The sequence below is a fragment of the Lepidothrix coronata genome, unplaced genomic scaffold (genome assembly GCF_001604755.1).
Source record: "Lepidothrix coronata isolate B3197 unplaced genomic scaffold, Lepidothrix_coronata-1.0 Scaffold7, whole genome shotgun sequence".
NCBI lineage: Eukaryota > Metazoa > Chordata > Aves > Passeriformes > Pipridae > Lepidothrix > Lepidothrix coronata.
The window spans coordinates 10612305-10636928 of NW_016690187.1; the positions used below are offsets into that span (position 1 = coordinate 10612305).

The 24624-nt window shown below is 35.7% G+C and overlaps 1 protein-coding gene across 1 annotated transcript in view; it reads right to left on the reverse strand.

Moving 5' to 3' along the window:
* Window positions 1-24624, reverse strand: part of UBR3 (ubiquitin protein ligase E3 component n-recognin 3 (putative)) — a 102956-nt gene that overhangs the window by 57225 nt on the left and 21107 nt on the right. Inside the window, exons 7-21 of the mRNA XM_017835493.1 lie at window positions 22506-22636; window positions 17018-17246; window positions 14988-15167; window positions 14100-14233; window positions 12325-12411; window positions 11671-11736; window positions 11496-11585; window positions 10273-10401; window positions 10124-10176; window positions 9370-9503; window positions 8806-8891; window positions 7245-7386; window positions 4011-4107; window positions 2634-2775; window positions 365-469 (exon numbers count right to left, since the gene is read on the reverse strand). Of these exons, the coding sequence (XP_017690982.1) occupies window positions 365-469; window positions 2634-2775; window positions 4011-4107; window positions 7245-7386; window positions 8806-8891; window positions 9370-9503; window positions 10124-10176; window positions 10273-10401; window positions 11496-11585; window positions 11671-11736; window positions 12325-12411; window positions 14100-14233; window positions 14988-15167; window positions 17018-17246; window positions 22506-22636 (1805 nt within the window). The remainder of the gene's footprint in view (window positions 1-364; window positions 470-2633; window positions 2776-4010; window positions 4108-7244; window positions 7387-8805; window positions 8892-9369; window positions 9504-10123; window positions 10177-10272; window positions 10402-11495; window positions 11586-11670; window positions 11737-12324; window positions 12412-14099; window positions 14234-14987; window positions 15168-17017; window positions 17247-22505; window positions 22637-24624) is intronic.

Sequence of the window (24624 nt, forward strand, 5' to 3'; positions counted from 1 at the left end):
TGGGGGGGGTTGTTTGTTTGTTTGTTTGGTCTTGCTTTTTTTGGTTTTGGTTGGTTTTTGGTTTTTTTTTTGGGGGGGGTTGTTTGTTTGTTTGTTTGGTCTTGCTTTTTTTGGTTTTGGTTGGTTTTGGGAGGTTTTTTTGGGGGGGGTTGTTTGTTTGTTTGTTTGGTCTTGCTTTTTTTGGTTTTGGTTGGTTTTGGGAGGTTTTTTTGGAGGGAGAGGTGGTTTGTTTTTTTAAGTTTTTCCCTGTATAAGTAAATATAGATATTTTATTCTAACTCCTATGGTAAAATATTTTTTAAAAATAATGAATCATTAGACAATACCTTTATATTTTAATGAAAAATATGGTATTTATTCTTACCTCTTCATCTGATTCTTGTTCTGGAGAATTTTCCAACCCCAGCTCAATCAAATACAAAACCATGCAAAGCACATGCTCTGATAAATTCTGATGATCCATTAATATCTAGGTAGAAAAACATTCACATCTTAGAAGACTAAAGCTTCAATACATCTAAACTTAAAAAAAAGTGTTCTGAATAATACATTTTGGACTCTTCAGGTTTTATATTTTTTTTTTAAATTGTTTAAAAATTATTCTGAGGTTTAGAAAAAAACTAACCTTTGATCATCACCAAAAATGCAAAATTTAATTTTACATCTTTCCAGTCAGAAAAAACTTTTAAGTTATTACTAGTTCAAGCTGTGATTTACTTTAATTCCAAAGTGGCAGGTAAAGCTGCACAGACACCACTACTGTGAGGCACAAGCCTTCCCTCCCTTTTTCATGTGATCCATCACATAAGGCCTCACAAGGCCCTAGTCCTACAAGCCATGCCTAAATAACTGGGAACCTCAGAGGGTCAATATGAACTTAGTTCAAAACCAACCTGCACATCATCTTTTTTAGTTACAAATAATAAACAACCTTATCTTTAAATTAATAAATGCCCATATCTTTCCTCTAACACAGCTCTTAATGCTTTGAGAGGAAGAACCAGTGCTGCTGAAATTAAAAACCAGGACAGCTTTTCTCTGGAGAATATTCTGATTTAAAGGAAAGAAAAATGGCAAAAACTTGCAAGTGACTAAAAAGAAGTTTATGAGAAAATATATTTAAAATTTCATTGTAGACAGGCTACTACAAAAAGTTTCAGTGTAGCCTAATAAAGTTTTAGATATGACTTCGTTTTGAATGGGAGGGATTTCCTAAGTAGATAAACCCATTAAAAACATCAGAGATAAAATCCTTTAAAAAATACATTGTTTTACAATATCTTTTCTAAAAAATGCTTGAGCACCTGATTTAATCAATCCCAACCAAATCTCAGATTATAGAAGTTATTTAATTAAAAAGGGGACTCAGTATTATGTCAATATGAAGAGCATGTGCAATTGTATCAGTCAGAATCAAAAGTCATGCTGACCAACACTTCTGAAAAGTAAACTCATCAAATGTAGTTTACTGTTCTTCTGTAGGAAGTCCCAAAAGTCAAGAGATACAATAAAGGCTGTGACAAATTGGTAAAATTTCACAAATACACCAGACATCATTTAAGCCAACCCCACAGGATAAATCATTATGTATTTTCTACCATCCATAAATCTGGTAGAAAAGTATTTGGCATTTCAGCTAAAACAGCAACCCAGAAATGTTAAGATTCTCAAGATTTAAGTCCTTGAAGGTTCTTGATGGAATAAGAGAAAAAGCAGCCAAAAAAGAACTAATGAGCAAGACAGTAAAAGATAATGCATTCCTTCCCTACTTTCTCCATTTTTGTTCCATATCAAAATATTACTTCATCTTCTACATAATCCCAAACTCTTCTTTCCTTCAGCAGCATTCCTGTATTACAACGGTTATTTTCTATTCAACAGAAGCTTAATAGGGAAGCAAAATAGTTTTAGGGAAGCTGAGAGCACTTAAAAGCGCACAAAAGGAAAGTCTGCCCAGCAAAGGCACTACTCAATCAAAGCACTTTCTTACAGTCCCTCCTCTGGCTCTGTACTTAGGAAGTGCTGCAGAGACAGATTCTAAGTCCCATTTTCTGATGAATGGACTCTTGAAAAAGGATGCACTTCTCTTAAAGACAGCAGTCAGCTATTGACAACAAAACCAAACACAACTTAAGGACATCAATTAGCCCTAAAAAACAAGTGCTATAACATTATCAAAAGCCAGAATGTGCCCGGGCAGTGATGTTAGAACCATTTGCAGTTATAAGTCCTATTTGCTCTTGAGGATATAAACCACCAAGGTTGCATATATTTGAACAAGATGCTGATGCCTTAAAACTCTGCAATGGGAGCCAAAGGAACATCACTCATGCCACTGTGCTCCTTGGGACCGTCATGGAAGAACAATTTGAATCACAACTCTGATGGTTAAGACAGTGTTCCTCAAAGTAGAGGAGGACTGTTCATCCACTTGGGTACCTGACTTAGTGTGTGCATATATGAATTAATCATTCATGAAATAATGGAAGTGGAAGGAAAAAATCTCATACTGGACATAGCAAATAAACAAAAAATTGAACCTGATTACTCTAAATAAACTTTAAAAATCACGCTTCTAAGGACTTTTGTAAAAAATGTGGAAGTAAAAAACTTAATGAGAATCATGACTGTACCTTGTAAAGAAGTGTGAAGAGCACGATGTGCAGGGTTTTACAGTGCAAAAGCTTTATGAGACCTTTGTAACTTGGGTGTAGTGGTGTTCTCTTCTTGTACGGAGGCCATGGGTTTCCAGGGAATTTACCACTTTGCTTTAAACTGTTGAAACAAATGTTAAATGTTGAAAATGTTTCTATACGTGCAATATTGCAAATCTACACTGCAATAATTTAGACAACTGCCATTACTACAGATAAATATCCTGCATTCTTATTGTTCAGACTGACATTATAATGATAAGCATTTCTAAGCCATTTAATATATTTAAGCAGCATTCCAAAAAGATCAAACTGACTCTAGTGTTATTTTTCTGTGCATTACCACTGATGTAAATGACCTTTATTTATAAAGTTAAATGATTTTTTAGCTACAGCTAGGAATTTAGGCATTCCATTTTCATTCTAAGAGGCACACAGAGGAGAGAGAAAACTTGACTGCACCCAAAACCACATTGGTCATCTAACAAAGAAAACTCACACGTGGAGGAATGGGTTATAGGCTATACCAGGAAACGCTACCCATAATTAGCTACAATTGACAGTATCAGTGCTATCTATCTGTGAATTTAAAAATTAAATTTTAAGTTCAATATGGACCGATACTTCTAATAAGTGGAATCCAGTGCAATAGACAAAGCAATTATTTAGCAGAATACTACCTCACTCACCACAGGGGCAGAGGATTATTTCATTACATTTATTATAAGGGATTTTTAATCTTGATTTTTACTCCCAAGGTGTGAAATAAAAGACAAATCAGCTGAAATACGAATCTGTAAGAGTACACAGCTGTAAGGGACAGAATGTTAAGGAACAGAATTAAGACCATATCATCTTGCTTGTTAGAACTGAAAGAGTTTCACCAGTGTTTTTTCCTGTACATCAGAATTTAATTCACCTATGGTTTCCATCATGAGTGAATACACAGGAAAAAAAACAGACTGTCTTCAATATAATGTCAAAACACAGGACACTGTAATATTGCACTTCATGTACCTAAGTGCAAAATAAATAAAAACAGATAATGCTGCTTTAAACAATTTGTAACTGATTTTTAAACACTACCTTTGGTTAAGTATTTTAGCTGTGACAACATTCACTACTTTCTCTGTGGCACTTCAGATATATTTCTAAATATTTATGGAAGACTAACAGACTAAAATAACCAAAACCCTGATACTGCCTGGAAATTTGTAGACTATTTACTCCAGGACAAATCTGGGGGGCCTGAAAACATTGACAAAATGATTAGCATTACCAGACAGTGAAAACAAAAAACGTGTTGTGCAATGAGCAACAATATGGTGTTACATTTCTAAAAATGATCCAACTTACAATGCTGTATATCTGTCCATTGCAGACTGCACATCTCTACGGTAAACTGTTCGAAGTATTACCATGACAGGGTCAAACTCCTTATCCCAAACTTCAGCTGTTATTTAAAAGAAATTATGTGTTAACATTCTTTTTAAAGACCTTACATCTTATTCTAAGAGTCTCTTCTTAACTAGCTTTAATTATGTGATTTTCTATTATATAATTATTTCAGCAAACGACAGCAATTTTTAATAACTCTAGTAATACTTATTATATTAATAATTACCACTGTCAAGAAAGAAAAATATTTCTTGTGAAATTTTGATTTGTTTCAAAACAAAAAAAAAAAAACCCTATTAAGGCAATAGTTCTTTTCTATTAACAAATTCCCCAAACAACTCTCAAAACACTTTTCCTGTGCACATTTTGTTCTGCTCTTTTTCATTTCCAAGTATATGTAAGAAAAGGTTTAAATTATTTTTCATTTGGTACATGATAAGCACAAGCCCTCTTGAAAATCAGAAGTACAGACTGCAGAGCAGTTAGCAGGTAGATGATATTTTACCACTAAGCATAGTGAACCAAGTGACCTCAAAAACAATCTTTTGTTCAGTCTTGAAAATGGTTAAGTTTCATATAAAATGATATCTGTGACCAATCCTTTACAAATATGCCTTTGTTTTTAAACTAATACCTATGCATTATTTTGGCATTAAAATCTAGGTTACATCTGTTTAATTTAGTAGCTTGAAAGTAACATCAGGAGTGGTTTTTCAGAGCAATCACAGAAAAGTGATCAGGGCCAACACAGAACAGTCTATAAAGAGATCCCATTTAACTGCCTTTTTTTTCTATTTACAAGTTATTAAAAAACAAAACTAGGTTTCCAACCTAGAGTCAAAAAAAGATGTTCATTCTATTAATTGTTTTGAAGTGTTTAGCTCTCATAACACAGCAATGTGAAGGCAAGATTCAATGACCCCAAAAGGAGGAAGAAACCCAGTGGACACAGAATTTTAGCTCCACCAGCAGGAATAACACAACACAAGTGCTTACAACAGTCTTCCAACTTTTCACAGGCAAAAATAATCAGCTTTGCCACACTTCTGAGATTAATTTTCCCCAGGCAGGAAGTCAAGTGGCCTATACTCCTGTATAATGGTCTATACTCTATATATTAACCCCTGCTAAGATTACAGCTCTAGAGATATCCTCATACACTGCTGAGAGAGAACACTCAGCACAGTTTCCATTATATATGAAATATGATCAAATTTAGCTTGAGAAACATCCATTCTTTCTGGACAGAGTTAACTACTGCAGTCTGAAATACAGACTAAGTTTGTGTGGGCTGCTAATGCACAAAGAGAAGGACTCAGTGGGGGAGCCATATAGGGAATATTGGAAATGCACACACAGCTCATCGTCAGCACACAAATCTACAGAGAATCGGAAGAACGTGTTTTTGGAATTTGGTTTGTTCTGGTTGGTTGGTTGTTTTGGGTTGTTTTACTGATAGTTAATGGATGCAAAATCTAGGGATCTGTGAATATAAAGTAGATTTCACCCCCCCAAATTTAGGGAAACAAGGGATTAGAGGATTAGAGGGAATGGATCTCAACATGACTTGCTTTAACTGTGACAGGCCACAAACTATGATTCTTAGAAGCCAAGGTTTTGAGAACCTATGTAGTCTTATGGAGCGTATGAGCACTTAAGAGGGAATAGCAAAGAAAACCATGCCAGCTTTTATTCCTGCAGAAGCTTTTTTGATTTTTTTTATTACCCTAAGAAGAAGCTATTCTGTATAGTGCTACAAATTACTTCAGTATTTACCGCTATAAATGAGATACTTAACACAGTTTTCCTCTAGAATAAATTGTTTATCTGAAGTTAAAAAAAATCCAAACACAAAACAACACCCAAATACTGTAATCTAGCATTAGATTCCCTAAATATAAAGTTTTATAATTAAAAATACCATAATCCATTTCTTTCCTTCAAACTCTGTTATGAAAAATACCAGCATTTCACAAGCTCCAGAAATGGGATATGACATAAAGAAATGCAGTTTACATAACATTAAAACAAAGTTATTTTAAATACATAGGTGTTAAGCTGCCTAATTACACATCAAGGAACCTGAATGAATCAATTCTCAAAACTCTGGTTTCTCAAAATTACTTCACCAGTTGTTAACTTGTATAAAAGACCTTTACTGACTAGTCTCACAGTATAAAAGCTGGCAAACAAGTTAGTACAGTACTACTTCCTACATCAACTCCTTTGCCCGCCCCCCACCTCGCCCTGCCAAAAAAAAAAAATACACAAAAGATTACAAACCAAATGCTTTCAAAATTGTGAAACCTCAACCTTTCCAGTTTTCAAGGGAAGTACGCAGGGGAGGAAGGAGTTAAACCCTTTTCAGCTTTGCCATTAGCTGAAGCACAACCAGAGCACATGGAGCATTTCAGATCCCTACAGGCTTATCTGCTCAGTGACAGGAAACAGTAATGGAACACTAAGTTCTTAAATTCTTTCACTCCTTTCACACCAATGCTGTATTGAGTCCAGTTTCGATGACAAGCTGGTCAGGGGAAGACACTTGCCACTTGTGCACTGTATGCATTGTAGAATTATAGAACAGTATTCTATAACCAGCTTAGCCTGAACTTTGTTCTAGACCCTCACTACTGACTGTGGAAAACGTCACAGGATACTAATATTGTTAAGCAAAATAAAATAAAGCATCATGGTATCTTTAATAATCAAAATGTGAAGAAATTCAAAGTATCTTTGCAACTGACATCTCAGTGGTGCTAACAGTTCTAAACTATTGAAGATCAGATTTTTTTTTAATCATATAAATAATTAAGTATGTAGATCAGTAAAACAAAATAATTCTTCAGTTCTCCATTTTCCCTTGTTTTCTGAGGATACCTGAGTAATGCGAAAGTTCATTTTCAGCCTAGATCAAAATGAATTTATTAAAGACTATTGATAGTCTTTAGCAATGCTCTTAAATTTAAGCAGTAGACAATAATGAAAAAGTCAAATAAGTTTTGTGGGGTTTTAGTGGTGGCAGTGGGTTTGGGTTTTTTGTGGGGAGGATGAGGTGGGGTTTTTAACATCGTTTGGTAGGTTGGGTTTGGGTTATTTTTAAGGAAAAAAACCCACAACAACAAAGCCAAACAAACACTGATTAGGCATCTTACCCCTGAGTATGTTGCAAGGGAACACAGATTGCCATACCTTTAGGTGTATACATTCCTTGTTGCATGGAACCTCCAGGTTCAAAAACAGGAGCTTTAAAGTCAGCAACAGCTGACAGGACTGATTCAAAGCTTAAACTTCCTGGAATAATACCACTTTTGGGATTGGGGTTTTCTGGAATGTAATGTCTGTGTTAAGGAAAGCAAAATTAACTTAATTGCAGGTCACAGCCATTTTACTCCTCTCTTGACATTTTCAGTCACTCATTTCACACCACGTTTCGGCAGTGCTCTGTGCTTACCACAAGAGGTCTGTATCCTCCAGCTGCTAGGAACCGTAACTATGACTGAAGAGAAGCAAAGCCTCCTAGCTAGGACAGTAAACTTTTTAAAGCAAGACAATTAATACGTGCTTGGCTCAAGACATTAGGTACTTAATGTGAAATAAAACCCACTATCTTTAGTGTATATAAGTTTTTGCACTTGCCTTTATTTACAAACATTTTGTCTCTCTTCATAGGAAGAATATTTTACCTTTACAGCTAAGGGCAGAAAAAGCAAGTAAATAGCTTGGGATCCATGAACACTATAAGTAATTCTGCATCTTGGATTGGATAGTTCTCATTTTTGGTAGCAATACTTAACTGACCTACAGACATTACTTCAAAACACGAGTAGCACCTACAAATAAGTAAACTTCTGCTTAGTGAAAAGGGATTGCTTGTATAATGATTCACTTATTTTACACAGTTAAGTGATTCACTTAAGTGAACCATTCTAAGTGAACCATTCTAAGTGATCGCTTATTTTACACATCTAAATCTTTGAGTTACTAAGTCATATCATAACAATTAATAATTCTTACTACAGATTTGTAACTCTCAATCTCCTCCTTTCCTGTCTTTATATTCCTACTATTTTTGCTCAATGCCTACCCCTGGATTGCAAGCTCTTTTATGCAATCATGACAAGCTATTTAATTTGCCTACAGAACCTAAGACACTAATGGCAGTAAAACCTGCACATCTGTAATGAGTTGTCTGGGAACATGAACTGTATCCCTGTGCAGGAAGAGCTCCTGGAGTTTGCTACTCTTTCCCCCAGAACACAAGCACTTCACTCCAATGTCAAAGCAACATGCATGTCAAAGCAACATGCAGGATTGCTACTATTTGCATTTTTGGCTACTGATAACAAAAGCAAATATAGTGTAGACTGGCTGCTTTTTATACTGGCATAAAAATAGCAATATTGAAAGGCTCAAACCCAGATAAAGGTGACGTTTGGCTAAACTTTCTACAAGGTCGTTGGAAAACAGACTTCGTATCTCACAGCTAAAAGACTTCTGCAGTGTTAAAAAACATAATAAAAACAGCATTACAGCATTTTGTATTTTAAACTATTAAAAAGTATAGCCTATTTTGTAAAGAAAAAACAATGGAGCAAATGCCTTTGCCAACAAGTATGTGCAAACACACCTTTACACAATTTGTTTTAATTACGTAAGCTAAAAACATGCTGTTCAAGCTCCAAAATCCTATTACTATTCCGGCACCTGTCATTCTCATTCATGCACATTAGTTAATGTATTCCAAGGATATGAGATCCAATAATGAACTGTGTGTCCTGTCATTCATACAGAGTTGGGCTACCATCTCCGCCCTGAGGATCTCATCATCTGTCATTCCTAGAACAATAAAATTTAAAAAGCCATTAAAATAGCATGATTTTAAAAAACACATTCAGTTTTCATTTGACACTAAAAGCATGTCAAACTTGATACAAACTAATATTAAGTAATCATACAGTGCAATAAAAATACAGGATAAAAAGGAGGGAGTGCAAATGTTATGAAAGACAATCTCAGTCAGAAAAGACAGGTACAAATTAAAACTGCTGTCTTTCTGGAAAAGACAGAGAATCTTCATGTGATCACCTATACAAATCACCCACTTCCATTACAGCTGTTTCTCTCCATTATATTATATCTATTTCTAATCCATAAGGGATTAAAATTAAATAACTGGCAAAGAAGAAACCAAGTGTTGAATGCTCTCAGTTACTATATGGTTGATCAGCTTTAAGGCAGCTACTAAGTGTTGCATATAAATGAACATGTTTTAGTGTTATTTACATACAAGTATTCCTAAAGCAGTGATTCTTACCTAAATGTAAACGAAGACTTAACAGAAGGACCAAAAATGTTAAGGCTCCTTCCAGCATGGACCTTTCATGCTCTGAGTCAAGAACTGTATTTTGATGCTGTGATGCCATCGTTAATAGATCTACCACCTTAAATCTAAAGAGCAAATAGCAAAGTCAGAAACATCATTCTCCAACATTAAAACATGAATGTGAAATGTAATATAAACTCAGGATAGCATTCACAACAACCTAAATGAATACAAAGTGAAAAAAATGCAAACAAACCACATTAAAATCTTCTTTTTAAATTTAGATTTTTATTTATCTATGGAATGTGCTATAATGATATTTACTCCTTATGAAAACATCTTACATTTATGAAGATATAAAAGGTAATGAAAATTAATGTTTTCAAACTCTGATTTATTTTTTTTTCCCCCCGAAAAGCAGACATCTTTTCTGTGTCTCTTACTATTGCAGCTCTATTTATCTACTTCTTCAGGTTGGAATATCCTAGCATATGAACATATGTAAAACTTAAAAAACCCTAAAGATGCTCAGAAAAAAAAGTCTGAAGCTTCATTACCGCACTGTAAATCAAAAGCCAATCCTGTTTAAAATGAAGAGATACTTCTTTCAGCAAAGCCCTTAGATAAGTGTTCATTTTGGCTAGGCAGAATTGTACCACTGAAGATGCCCTTTTTCTATCACATTGTATAAATTAGTCAACAGCTAGCACAACACTGAACAAGACCATTCTCCTTTTAACCTTACCTTTCGAAAACAGATGAAATAAAATAATCTGGGTCCAGTCTAGAGGCACAGACCTGTAGAATGAGAATAAATTAATTTTATTCAATTAATTTAATTCAATATTTGTTGGTAAACAGTATTAGCTTGGCTTCTCAGAAAACATAACTTACTTGCAGCAAGTAAATATCAGGATCAATCATGGAATTGCAGAAATGGGACTGCACGTAAGTCATGGCCTGTCCTTTAATTTGGAGACCATTCCTAACCCACATGTTGCTGTGAATTTCAGAAAGACTTGCCTGTTCAGGGAAAATAAAATAAAAAATTATAATTATATCAGGGATATTCAGTTATTCAATTCAGTGTTTAGCAGATCATCAAAATATGATTACAGAAACATAAAAATCATAGAAAGGTTTGAGTCAGAAGGAATGTTGGAGATCATTTAGTTCCAACCCCACTGCCATGGGCAGGAACACCTTCCACTAGGACCAAGTTGCTCAAAGCCCCATCCAACCTGACCCTGAACACTTCCCAGGAATGGGGCAGCCACATCTTCTATGGGCAACCTGTTCTAGTGCCTCACCACCTCACAGTAAAGAATGTCTTTGTGATACCTAATCTAAACTACTCTCCTTCAGTTTAAAGCCATTGGCCCTTGTCCTGTCACTACATGTCCTTGTGAAAAGTCTCTCTGCAGCTTCCTTGTAGAATCATAGAATAGTTTGGGTTGGAAGTGACCTTTAAAGGTCATCTATTCGAACCCCCCTGCAATGATCAGGGACATCTGACAGATATTACACTTTAATATGAGAGCACATTTCAGACAACAAAAGTAATCAAAGCCAAATGGTGATTTATACATGAGAAGTACTCAAAAAATGAAGATATTGTGGTTATAAAGAGGTTAGATCTAAAAGCGGTGATTAAAAATACTGCTCACTGCCACTTATATACAAATAAATCCAAATTTGTAAATAAAAATAAATTGCAGGGTGCATCCATTCTTGAACTCAGTCTGAGTTTAAAATCAGAAATTTTCAGATTCGTGTTTCTTTTCAACTTGCACTGCATTCTATTCATAACATAACAGTTCTATGTTTTCAAAGGGTTGGTTCTTCCTACCCTTTTGGAAGTGCTATAGTGAATATTATTATATACCTCTCAGAGTATGATAACTAATGCCACATATATAATTTTGGAGATAAGAAGAAGAAAAAAGAAGTTTATCTTACACTCAATATTTTCTAGTTATTGTTGTCACATATAGTTATTTTGACATTCCACAATTAAGACATGCTTCCCTTTGCTAAATACTTCTGAATATACTTAAATGACTACGGTTAAAAGAATCTGACAGCAACTCTTTTTTCTGTGTGTATTCTGTCCATACCTGAATCTGAAGCGGGTGAATCATTAGTTTCATCAGCATCTCCTGATCTGGCAAGATAGTATCCAGATCTAGTTCTTGGCATTTGACAGCCTAGAAACAAAAGCAAGCACACACTGTACTGAATTATCACATTCGACAGGGAACTTCCATCTGTGTGACTACAACATGTGCTTACCTTACTTAAAAACATGGCAAAGTAACGGTGCAACGGCAAATGGAAAGTAACTTGGTTAGGAGCTGGCTGAAAAGTAAAATAAAGGTATTTTAGTATAATATATTGAAAAAACCAAACTTACAAATGTCTTTGCCACAACCACCAAGGACAGTATCTTGGCATGTCTTCATTTGATGGACTTTCCACTATTACTTCATTCCCCTGCCTTTCTGACTATTCAAGTTCTCCTTAGACAGCTGTAGTTTCTCTCTAAGTCCCTAGTAGCCAATGGCACTCTGAGGTGTTTGAGAGTATTGCCTGATAACTGCAAAGCTGCTCCCACTACCACAGCACAACAGGACTTCTCTTTTGCCATTGCTTCAGCTCTTCATTCAGCACAACAGTAGTGTATTAATAGCAGTGCTTTTAAAACTCACACAGCTTAAGATTGCACCAGCAAATCTAAGTCACCAAGACTCTACAAATAAATAATCCTAGGATATAACATTGCAACTATTAAGTACAAACTCTAATTTCAGCAAGGCAATCCTTTCTTGATCACTACTTTGAGCAATGACTTAATTTAAGGGGAGAGTAGGGGGCAAGAAGTGTATTACCTTTGAAATTTAATCAGATTTTCACAGTGTTTTGCTTAAATTCCCTAAGGATATTTACCTCATCTACAAAGTTGATAGCATCAAACCAGTCCTGAAGCGCTTCGAGGCAGTATCTGACAACATTCCGTGTGTATTCCTGTGTTTCCTGCAGTTAAGAGAAACCAACACACTACATGAGCCAAAACAGCTTTAAGTAAGTATCATTGTTTCCCTACTACAAATACATCTGATTATTTCAAGAATATTTTTACAGAAACATTAAGGTTGGGAAAGACCTCCAAGACTATTGAGTCCAACCCAAAATGCTACAATACCACAATACTGCATAGATTTTAACAGTAAGCAAACCTTGTTATGACTGTATGATGTAACTCTATAACAATGCCATAAAACTACATTATATTTCAGGTTAAATCATGTATTTCAAGACTAGAGCTGTACATTGCCTTCCAAGAGAGAAGGAGCAATGTGCAAAAAGGGAAGGCAGAAAGGGAGCTAAACCAAATTGCTCTGTGATCAGCAGAACTTGCAAAGTTTCATTTCTTAACAGATTTTTCCTTTAATCTTCCTTCCCCCTAAACAGACTCCAGACTTGCCTCACACTCTCAGGGCATCTATGACACGCTTCTTATGCAAAAACCAGCAGTGCTTAGGCCAGCCAGAAGCTGTGCAAATGCCGACTGGCTCAGTCAGACACCTTTTCTCAGCAGGAAATACAGCAGCCATGCTCCCATCCTGTTGCTCCACCCTCTGTAGGGGGGCCAGGCTCTGCAGGTTTTCCCTATCCTGTGAGATATGAGCTGTAATCTCTTCCCATCCATCAGGTTTCACTAAATATGTACAACAATTAAGCTATGAAATTTCTAGAACATTTTCAGATTTTTTAAGAACAACCAAAAGATTCAAATGTGGCTGAGGACATGACTGACAAGACAACAGGTGGAGCAAGGAATCTTACAGGTCTTAAAAAAAAGGCAGACTATCCCATCCCAAAGCAAAAAAGAAAGGAATACTGCAAAAAGCCAGAAACTGTAATTCAGTTTTCAAGAGCTAATGTAGACTCAAATTGATACATTCATAATGTATCAGCATAGCTTACAACACAGAAAGGCCTGGTTTTAACTTTTAAAATCACATGGTACGCTTGGGCACATTTTTTACTGCACAGTTCAATTCAAGTATTACTGTCTCATGGACACTATCAAGCATCTCAATAAGCTAATTTCAAATATAAGTATTTTTTCATAGGAAAACAGTAAAAAGTGGGGTTTATATGTTAATTATCCCTAAAAGCTAATGGATTCAATTTTTGCTATTACTTACAGTCTAGCAAATAGTAACAAGTTTTTGCTCTAGTTTGGAGACAATAAGATGTCAAAACCTAAGAGGCTTTCACCTCAGACTGACTAAAACTACACAAACCCATAAATTGCTCCATCCCTCATTATAATGAAGTGTGTGTCTGCGGACACAATCAACATTATAATCACATTAGGACAACTTGTGTATCTCCTTTCCCACTGAAAGGCAGAATGACTCAGAGATATGTTATCAAGTTCTTCATCAGATCAAAGTTATTCCATATGTACAGTCACATGGAATGACTTGTACACATCCTGAACTTGTAGTCCCAGTACTGGAGACAATAAATTAGGTTCAAGCATGAATAAGACACAGAATCCAAGCTCAATGAAGTTTTATGTTATTTGATAGACAAAGACAGCATAATCCAAGTCTTCTCAAACACAAAACAGATAGACCTTTCAAGTTTGAGAATTCTAGAATAAGTCATGAATAAACCCAAGAATTATGACAAAGAAACATTAGCCTTACCCTAACTTTGCAGTGTGACAGAAGACCCCACATTGGCTGGGCACAGGCTTCCAGCTCAGCAGCAAAGGCAGCATAGTATGTCTGCGATTCAAACTCCACGTGCTCATTTAATTCTCGTTTATTTAAATTCATACCTTCAAAGATTTAAGCAGAGTTATACAACCCAATATTTAACTAGAGCTAAATAGAATGCAGTATTTTTAGTGTTATGCATTTACACACCAATAAAGATAAAAAAACCTCCACAAAGTGTAAGAATCTGTTTTATCTAGCAGCAGAATAATTGATAAAATATGAGAACAAGCAATAAAGTTTGTACAGAAATAAACCAGAAAAGAACATTAGCTCTAGACCAGCTAATAACCGCAGTCCTTGCTGTTCAGGTGACATTAACTTCGGCTTTGAATGTCACTTAGTCAATGAGAACATTTGGATGCTGGTCCTCAGAACATTTATCAGTATTGAGAAGCTCACCATTTTGAACTATTTCTTTTAAATAATAAAAAACATTCTCCATTGCAACACTTCAAAAAAATCCTGATTTGTCAAATTAATTTCCCCAATACTTAAATTCAGAACTTCACCAGCAAAATACTTCTAGTACAAGTTATGATGTGTACTTCAAGTACAACCTCAGAATTCTTGCACCAATCTGAGTCAACTAAGTGTGATGCAATTGTTTTGTGTGTAGTTGAAGAGCAAAGATCCATCAGATAATTTTTTTAATCTACCTGTTTTCTAGAATATACTGTTCTCTTCTAGAAATACAAACTTATGAGAATACTAATAAATTAAATATTTACATACAGCATTGTAAGGATTTTGCTACTGTGAACATTAAGCTGTCTTAACATCCTCGTATTAGTACTGATTATAAGTGTCACATACCTTGAAAAAATGATACGAAATTCATCCATGTTACCAAAAGACCATGATCTTCCAAAAATTTCTTTGCCACACTTTGGTGTGAAAGTATGTTTATAAAATCACTAACCAGGGGCCAGTAGGTATTATTCTTCAGTAGTGCTTCCCCACAATTCACCACAACATGTAAACTATTTTCTTCATCTAGGTAAAAAAAAAAAAGAGAAGAAAAAGTTATTTTGTTCCTTCTTGTTGTTATTTATAAATAAAGTTATAAAATAATGCAAACCCAACAATTAGTATGTACTGTAATGCTATGGTCAGACACACACAAAGAAAATTGCAGAAAAGAAGAACAGTTCTTTTGTCTCATTCAGATATTAAACAACCTTTTGTTTACAGTAGCTGCACAAAGAGAAGTCTTCTCAATTTATCTCACCAGCACAGACTTTTAAAAGACTTCTCACTATTTCCAGCATCCTAAGTGATAATTTGAAATAAACACAAGATTCAAGCCCACAGAAATGCAAAAGAAGGCCACTGAGAATATGAGAGGGAAAAAACCCAATGAAGTATTTTATGATTTTTTTCTGTCAATGCCCAAGCCCTCATACATGAAGCAGTGAGCAGGAAATGTGGAAATACTGAAAAGCACCAGACACATCCCAGCGGTAGCCTTGGCAGTATTAGGTTTACTGTTGGACTCAATGACCAACCTAAAAGATTCTATAATGCTATGATAGCATCTTAGCTAAGAGAAATCACTGGTGCTAGGAAAAGGAAACAATGGGGTAGCTGCTCCAAAGCTAAGTCTTTCCTCACACATCTATCACAAATACATTTGATGTTATTTAACTTACCAGCTTCAGTTTACATCATTAATTACCAGGAAGCTTCTTCAGAGAATGCCTAATCACAGCCACAGCCTTTTTGGCTGCAATTCCATCACAGAACATAACCACCACCAACATCCCATACTGACCAACAAGTAACGATGAGAAGATGCTCAGAAGTAATTTTTAAATTACATTCCACCAATATGGCACTGATTTAGCAAAAATCACTTGATATACAAACTGTTAAATATTCAACATTTTTAATACTGTAAAGCAATCTATGTAGGGCAACAGGAAAACTCATGTTGAAGTGCTGCTGCATGAGGGCACATGAGAGCTAGACGACTGAGGATTTCCCATTTCAGTACAGTCACTCTTTTAGGCTACACACAGAGCAGACTGAGAAAAAGGATACTTCAGGCAACAAAAAATACAATTTCACACAGAAGTTGATAATGCTTATTTAGCAACAGCACTCAGCCTGTCTACAGAATATTTTCACACTCAAACTAGGATAAAGAGGGCTGAGAGGCCTGCAGTCTGTTAGGCACATCAAAGCACGACAAGTTAGCAAGATTCATTGTGACACCATTTTCAGACAAGGACAGGTAAAACAAGGAGGGTGGAAATACGACAGTTGCTTTCACTAAAAAAGTTACACAATGTACACTAGTTCAAATTCAAATTGCCACTCTGTCAGACAAAAGCTTGATCAAATTACTGTATTTACAAAGTAGTAAATTATTCTCCTTTAATTATATATCAAGTTTTATTAAGGCAATCACAGGAGAGAAAAATTAAAACAATTTCGAATACTCCAAATAGTTTGTGAAATACTTTGAAAATATTTTTTAAATTCATAAAGGTCTCAATTTGCATATATAATTTCTCATTCAAATAGTTGTTTATGCACTTTACCCAATAAATTAAGCACCTGCAAGGTAATACTCTTTATTCTAAACTATATAACATTCCTACAAAAACAAAAAATCCAAAACAACCCTACAAACCAAAGGATAAAACATCAGTATCACTCTTGATAACTACCTTTATATTTCTAGGAAATTCGGATACTCACCCTCTACCACACATTGCTAGATCCTGTACATTTTTAGAAAAAGGGTTGGAGGGTGGTGGACGACTACCCAAGAAAAATTAAGTTTCCTCTATAATCAATTTATTATCCATGGAATGAAGCAAACAAACATATCAACCTACCTTGCAATTCACTTTTAATAAGGCAACTTTCCATCATGTACAACAGAACAGTAACCATAATATCCAGCAGCTGGCATTCTTCTGTTACTTGGCGTGCTAGTTCTTCATTGCTGAACAACTGAACACTGATATGCACAATTCTATTAGACATTGTGTCTGATTCATGGCTTTTCTTCAGTGTTTTCATAATAAAAGCATAATGCTGAACAAAAGTTTTTGTAAAAGCAATCTGCAAATTATAAAGAAATTTTGATGTTAACAAGTATTATATAAAAATTATAGCTTTGTTTCATTATGAAATATTCCTTTACAAAAGTACAATCAACATTTCCTGGGAAACACCAGTTGCTATGACAAACCAAAACTGATGGTGTAAGTGTTCCATGTATAGTTTTTAGAAACGGTCCACATGAAAAGACCTATTTACAGAGAGGGGTAACTCAAGCCTCTAATTTTATTACCTTTTCCCAAAATCTAATCTTCTCATTCTATACTTCTCACACTAAAAAAAACCCGCCAGAAATGTTCAAACAATGAATAGAAGGTCTCAGCATAACACCTGAAAGTAGTAATAGTTCTAATAATTAATTTACCCAAAATTTTTACATCCTACAACAGGAACAAATGTTCTAAAATGATACACTGTGAACAATGAGTTTAGTAGTGCCTAATAAAGCTGCCTTGACTTATCACTTGCGCTCATCTACCTATGGAGTAAGGTTTTCATTCACCTGTCAAGGGAGGTATTTCAACACTGAATTTCATTTCTGCTATCATAACATCCTATACTTTTTAATAAACTTTCAATGCTTTCCCCTCAATAATTAAAGTAATTAGCAAGTTTTGTTATTCTTCACACAACTGCTCGGGTTTTTTTAAACGAGATCATATTTAAATGTATCAATGCATATACATACAATATGTATTGTACGCATATAGTACAGTTTTGTGTCCTCCATTAGCCTCAGATTGCATTGTAAACCAACCTTTTGCAGGGCATGTACATGTGGGCATATCTGCCAGCTTTGAAATCAGTTCTCACTTAGTACTTTAGGTTCTGAATTAACACCATCTGGACTTGCCTGGCTTAGTTAAGAAGACAAGATGGGTAGTGATAAAAATTTTCAGATCAAAGTCTAAAAACCCCTTGTCTATTCCTTCTTCATTATTAACCTTTCATAAGCATAGAATTAGAAATTTTAAAACCACACTTGGGCAACTGTGTTTTCATCAGACCATACACAAATCACTACTTTATTTGACCTGCCTTAAACTCAGTGCTTCCATATTTTTATTATTAAAATACTACCATGTTTTTCACATTTAGAAAATACTTCCAAAAATATGATGGCATAATGCTGCTGTTGGGTCCAGAAACTGTTTCTTCCAGCAAATATCCTCAAAAAAAATGGACCCAGGGTGGGGATGGGGATGTCACTAGAGGAAACACTGCAAGACTAAACTTAAACTGCCTTCCTTTATCTGGTCCACAGTGATGGAAACATGTATAATAACTGAAAGCGTGTTCTACATACAGCCCGCAGCACAATGGTAACTGTTTTCAGTTAAAGACTTTTTGGAACAAGGTATTTGCAATGCTTCAGCAAAGTTAATACACATCATTCTGGTAGTCCAGATATTCCTGTCATATAATTTCCTTTAAATTAAAGCTTTAAACAATTTTAATCACTGGCAGCAACACTTATCATCAAGACATTCACGCTATTGATGTTAAGCCTCAGACACAAATGATGCACCGGATATTTTAAGAAGCTGGTATATTAATGCTGCTAGTAAAAAAAGTATACTTTTCTACATATTATTTTTTCACACTGTATTATGTTTAGAAAGGATTTTTGGATTCTGAGATGTAGGAACTATGTATTACTTGTTTTACACAGCACTCTCAATTTAAGTTGCTGCAAAAACACTGTCTTTCTCTACGGACAAATTTTGGATTTTTTATTTCTTTATTTTAAATCAGCATGCATCAAAATTTTTTGTGCCTCGCTCGTATACAATAATGAACCTCTGAAAGTAATGTAAATTTGCTCTCAATACAGAATAATGGTAGAGACTCTGTAATACACCTAAGTAAAGGAAAGACAGAAGCTTTTCTCCTACATTCACCTGGAAGTAAAATAAAAAAATACAACCCTTTCCAATTTTGAGAGGAAGAAACTAAACTCAATTCCATAAGTTAAAAAGCTGAAATACTGTGGTAAACTGCAGTCCATATGTAAGAACAGCCATAGTAATCAGTCCATCCACCTCAGAATCCTTTCTTTCAGTGGCCAAAGCTATATACACAACTAAGGGAGAATATAGATCAGAGCAAAAACGGAGATTTTGATGTAACACATCCTTCCAAATAGCTTCCAATCTTTTGCAGGAAGTGGCTTCCTAAGACAAACATAGTTTCTGTATATTTAATTACCTTCACTGACTTACTCTATGATCTGTGCAGCTTCTAAATGTCTAGCCTATCGAAAAACAAAGTTAATTTTTTCAACTGGCCTTTCCTCTTGGTTGCCACTCAACAATCCCAGAACTTTTAGGTGACTTACATCAGCCCCATGTTTCAGTTAGAACTTATATCTCCCATGTTTATATTCTCAACCCTAAGAAGAAGATACTTCTGCCAGCTGAACATTTAAGGTTCCAACAGAAAAACTGTTCTACGGAATTTGCAGAACAGCATATCCAGGGGTTATTGCTCTAATAGCTGCCTCAATGGTCTCTACGGGAGGTGCCCAACAAGGCACAGCATTTTTGGTAATTACGACTGTTGATTCATTATCTCTACCAGATGCTTTTGCATTTTTCTACTTCCAGTATTCCAGATTTCAGCAAGGCTCTGCCCTTGGATGATTTAAACTCTTCCATCAGCTTCCTGTTTACTGTCAACACATTCTTTGCCTTCTCCTCGGTCACATGACGGGCTATTTCTCTGGCCTTTTGCTTTTCCTCTTGTCCACACCATAACACCTTTAATCTCCTGGAAGCTTTGGTAAATTTCTCTTCTGCTTTCTTTTTCTTCACTTCTAAGTCTTCCAAGCTTCAAAAGTCAGAGAGTGCTGGAAGGGATGCCTCAAGTACAAATCTGTAAGGCAAAGATCACACTTTTTGTTGTGCTGTCTCTCTCATATGCCCAAGTGGGAAGAGAGGGAATAGCTACTTAACCCAGGGTTTTAGCCCACCCCTTTCAACACCTCTTTTCGATATTGGGAATCCTAAAAGGGAAGTTTGTTTTCCTATTTCAAAATAAATCTGTGCAACTGAGATCGCTGGTGGCTCAGTGACTGCTGCCCAGGGCAATGGTGGATCAGTCAGCTCTACTATGTTCATGCTGGAGGTCAGAGATTTCAACAATTTCAAAGCATGCACAGATAGCCAGCTCTGTGCTCTGTGTCTGGCTAGCTCCCTCAGTTTATCAGAAAACCAACCTAGCAGAATTCTGCTGATTTAATGCACTAAATCACCTCACAAAAAATCAGCTAAATTGCACAAGAGCAGACATAGAAAAAATTAGGAAAGTACATGTAGTGTAGATGAGATGAGAGAAGTAACAGAAAGCTGAGAGATCACCTGGAACAGTTTATATCCCTCCAGGTATTCCTGCTATTTGAGAATGCAATATGATTAATCAGCCCACAAGACTTTTTTTTCCAAAAAGCTAAATGGGAGCCTATAACATAAAACATTCTTCTAATTCATCCCAAAATCTATGTTCCCTCTATGTACATGTAAAAGGCAGAGACACTACTTGTAAATTAGCCCCAGTCCTCATAGACATGTTTAAAATTCATGCAGCATTGACACAGTTTTGCAACAAAGCACAGGTTATCTTGGGAAAAAACAGTGTTACTGCCTTCCTAGGATTGCTGTGTGATACATTTCCTGCTCCAAGTTCCCTTACTACTTAAAAATGCATTTGAGACAATCAGCAATTAAAATAAACACAGATCCTAAAAGACTTCAAATACTTGGGATTTGCGCTTCTAATAAAGTTTTTACACAGGAATTAGCTGTTTAATGAAATACAATACAAAACTGGTAACAAAAAAACCCCTCTAACACAAAAAAATGTTTAAAATCTTTCAATCTCAGCATGCAGTATTGGTGGGTAGAAGATGGACTACTTCCAGATAAAGGTGGTAGTCAGTAGAGATTAAATATATCATGGTCTCCATTCTGAGTGAAGACAGATGATGAATACAACAAAAAAAAAAGTCACTGAAGACTGTGGCTTGTTGTCAAAGGAAGAAAGATCCCATGACCATTAAAAGCTGTTGTTATTACATGGTATAGTAAAAAGGGAAACACAGCCAACACTTACCAGATTCTTCCATGTGCTAGCAGCTGGTTGTTTTTACGGGCAGGAATTTCGCTGGCAATGGATCAAGAGAACTGGATGTCCATGTGGGTCCCCAAATTATCAAGAAGAATGCAAGCTTCATGGTAAGGGTTCATCAGTTAAGAAGTCCTAATCTCTCCTCACATATTAGCTGAATCCAAGACCAAGACGAATCTAGGCTGGTATCCCAAATCAAAACGGTGTCTTGACATGGACACAGTATTGCTGAAAGCCCATATCCTTTTCTTCCTTGCAAGTTATCTTCATATCCTTTGTTTTGATACAGCAAGGTTTTAAGGGGACACAAATTCAGGGCTGTTCCACTATAAACACACATTTTTGAAGAAATCTGCATGCCCAGACTTCAGGATTTCTTGTTCTTTGTCTCCCAGCAGGGATTGAGAAGGTCCAAAATATTTGCATGGCTCAAGAGTATGACACGATCAGAGCAAAATGTTAAGCCTTATTGCTATGTATACTAGGTCTTGGGAACATGTGGAGCAAACAACCAAACCTGGCTGCACACCAAGATTTAAAACAGGAAGATGACATCCAGTCTCCACAACTCCAGGCCAGGAGATACTTGGTATGGACAACTGCAAAACTCTGTAAGGAAGCACCTGGAAGGCTGCCAAAGTCACCTAGGGCATAGCTGCAGCAAGAACACTCACACTGTAATGGCCTGCATGGAGAAACCACTGCCTACTACAACACTTGAAACAGGAATGAAGTCACTGCAATTATTCACCAGCCATACCACACCACAGAATCACACACTGGTGATCCACATATTTTAAGTGATTAAACCCCATTTTGCAAAGTAAAATAAAACAAAACAAAATCCAACACGTGCAAATATGCAATTAACAGCCAAAAAGGAAAATAACAAAGCATGAGATCAAAATTAACTCTGCTGCTCCAAAATTATCCATCTTATTTTGTCCACATCACTCTTCAAATACTAAGCACTTCAGACCTTCTAACAAAATTCTCAAAACAAGGTAAAAGATCTGCATTATTCTACTGCTTATTATTCAAATATAAACATACATGGTCTCATGCAAGGCATAATGCACACTGAGTATGTGAATAAGAAAACATATTTAGGTTTGAATGAAGTAAGGCAAGTACCTTATAATCTTGATCTGGTAGCATGTTGAGTAAGAAAGTCACCATCTTCTGTGGAAACTCATATTTTATTGTCCAAAATAATAATTCTTCTAGAAAACATTTATGCTTCAAAACATCCATGATAGATTGATCTGCATAAAAAGTTGGAGCAGGGTATGTATAATGTATTAAAACAATGATAGTGCAGTTTCACTCATAAAAATTCAGGAAAAAAATTTAAGAGCATCTTAGTGCATTCTGTAAATTTTATTTTCTTTTAAACACTGGGAATATGAACATTACCAACAGTTCTGACACCACAATGTCAGATAAAAAGGACCTCCCAGAGAAGCCAATGAAAGTTTTCACTACAGTTCTACCACAGAATCCAATCTTCATTGATTGTATTGAATCATATCACCTTACTGTAATAGCTGCACTGATTATAACGCATCACAGCAAACTGCACAATATTAACATGGCCACTTAATTGAGGGAAACAATGTAGACTACTGCCTAACTCAAGATAAAATAGCAAACCAACAAAATACATTTTATGATTAAGTGAGGAGTTCTATAACCTAAGAAAACTTTACAAAGCTCTAAACAAGCTAAATAGAAGCAATAATGTATCCATTGTTCTCATTTTCCAAAGCAATATATGTGCTTACTGGCCAACCACAAAGTTGTTGGTTGGGTTTCTTTATACAAAAATTACCATAATTAAATAATCAGGTACTAACCCCTTTCTCATCTTTCCCCATTCAACTCCTGGCCATTCACTCTGCCCCCTTACTCATGCTGACAGTAGATCCCTGTGGGGGACCTACGTAGGAATCAAGTCAGGGCTCTTTCCATTCTGTCAGCTGTGTTTTCAAGCAGATCAGTTTCCTGATTGCAAAGCTGCAAACTGACCTTTGCTAGAATAAACTGTTTGTGAAATCACTGTTTGACAGGGCATAAATCATATTAAATCAGTTTTTAAAAATACTAAAATATAAAGACCGATTTTTTTCAAGAGGTTGATTATTTATTATTTAAAACCACAACAAGTATTGTTCACTCCAGTAACATATGAGGACTAAAAAGAAAATAATAATAACACTCCTTTATATCTAGAAATCAACTACACCTGAAGATACATAACCCCACACAGAAAATCCCATATTCCAATGGGAGCGTATGAAGTGCCCCCACCAGCACACATCCAAAAACACTTAAGCTAAACATCATCTGGCCTTAAAGACTCACATCTTCACTGAAGCATGACAGCTTTAGAGACTGCACTTGATAGCTTTATGCCTGTTCTAAGCAGGATAGGCATTTGTGCTTTTCCTAAGCAGGAATTACCTCAATTTTCCATCATTATCAAAGGTCAGAGTTCCTCAGTCAAGTGACCAATTAGCCCAAATTTAAATGTTAGCGTTCTCCTCAAGACTCCAGCAAGCCACAAAAGGGCAAGAATATGTTTTATTTAATACATTCTACAAGCATCGACATAAAAACATTACCTTCACAGAGTCATGAAAGGTATTTTAATATTAAAATATTTTGTAAAGCATTACACATCACCTACTGCAACAAACACGTGATGATCATTTACATTCTGCTCCTCTCTCTTAAGAAATAGTGTATGTGATCTGACTGCCCAGGACAGTTTGGTAGCCATGCAGACTGATGTCCCGTGTCCACAGAACAGACAGTACAAGTTTAGGTACATGCCAAATGCTCCTGAGTGAGAACACCAGGCATGGAGACAAGTGACACAACACCTCATCTACTACTCATGTGCAGCTTTCTCTGAAACGTTGAGCAGTGCATATCACATACTTTATGTAGCAGTTTCAGGCAAGGACAGAATAATACTATCCACTTACACCTGCTGTAGAATTTAAGTAGGCAGAATGCTCTTACCCAACTTGGAAAATTTGTCAAGAACACTGGGACTAATGTTCCCACTCCTGTGAAAAGTACCACATGATTTTAAATTTCTTTAAACAAATAATAAAAAAAAAATAGTGCCTGTGGGTTTAAAATTGTCTTAAATGTCTGGTAGTTCAGATGGATGCAGGATGCAGGTTTTAAAAGAGAGTAAAATAAAAATTCTCTCAATACTCAGTCCCATATCTGTATCAGTGAA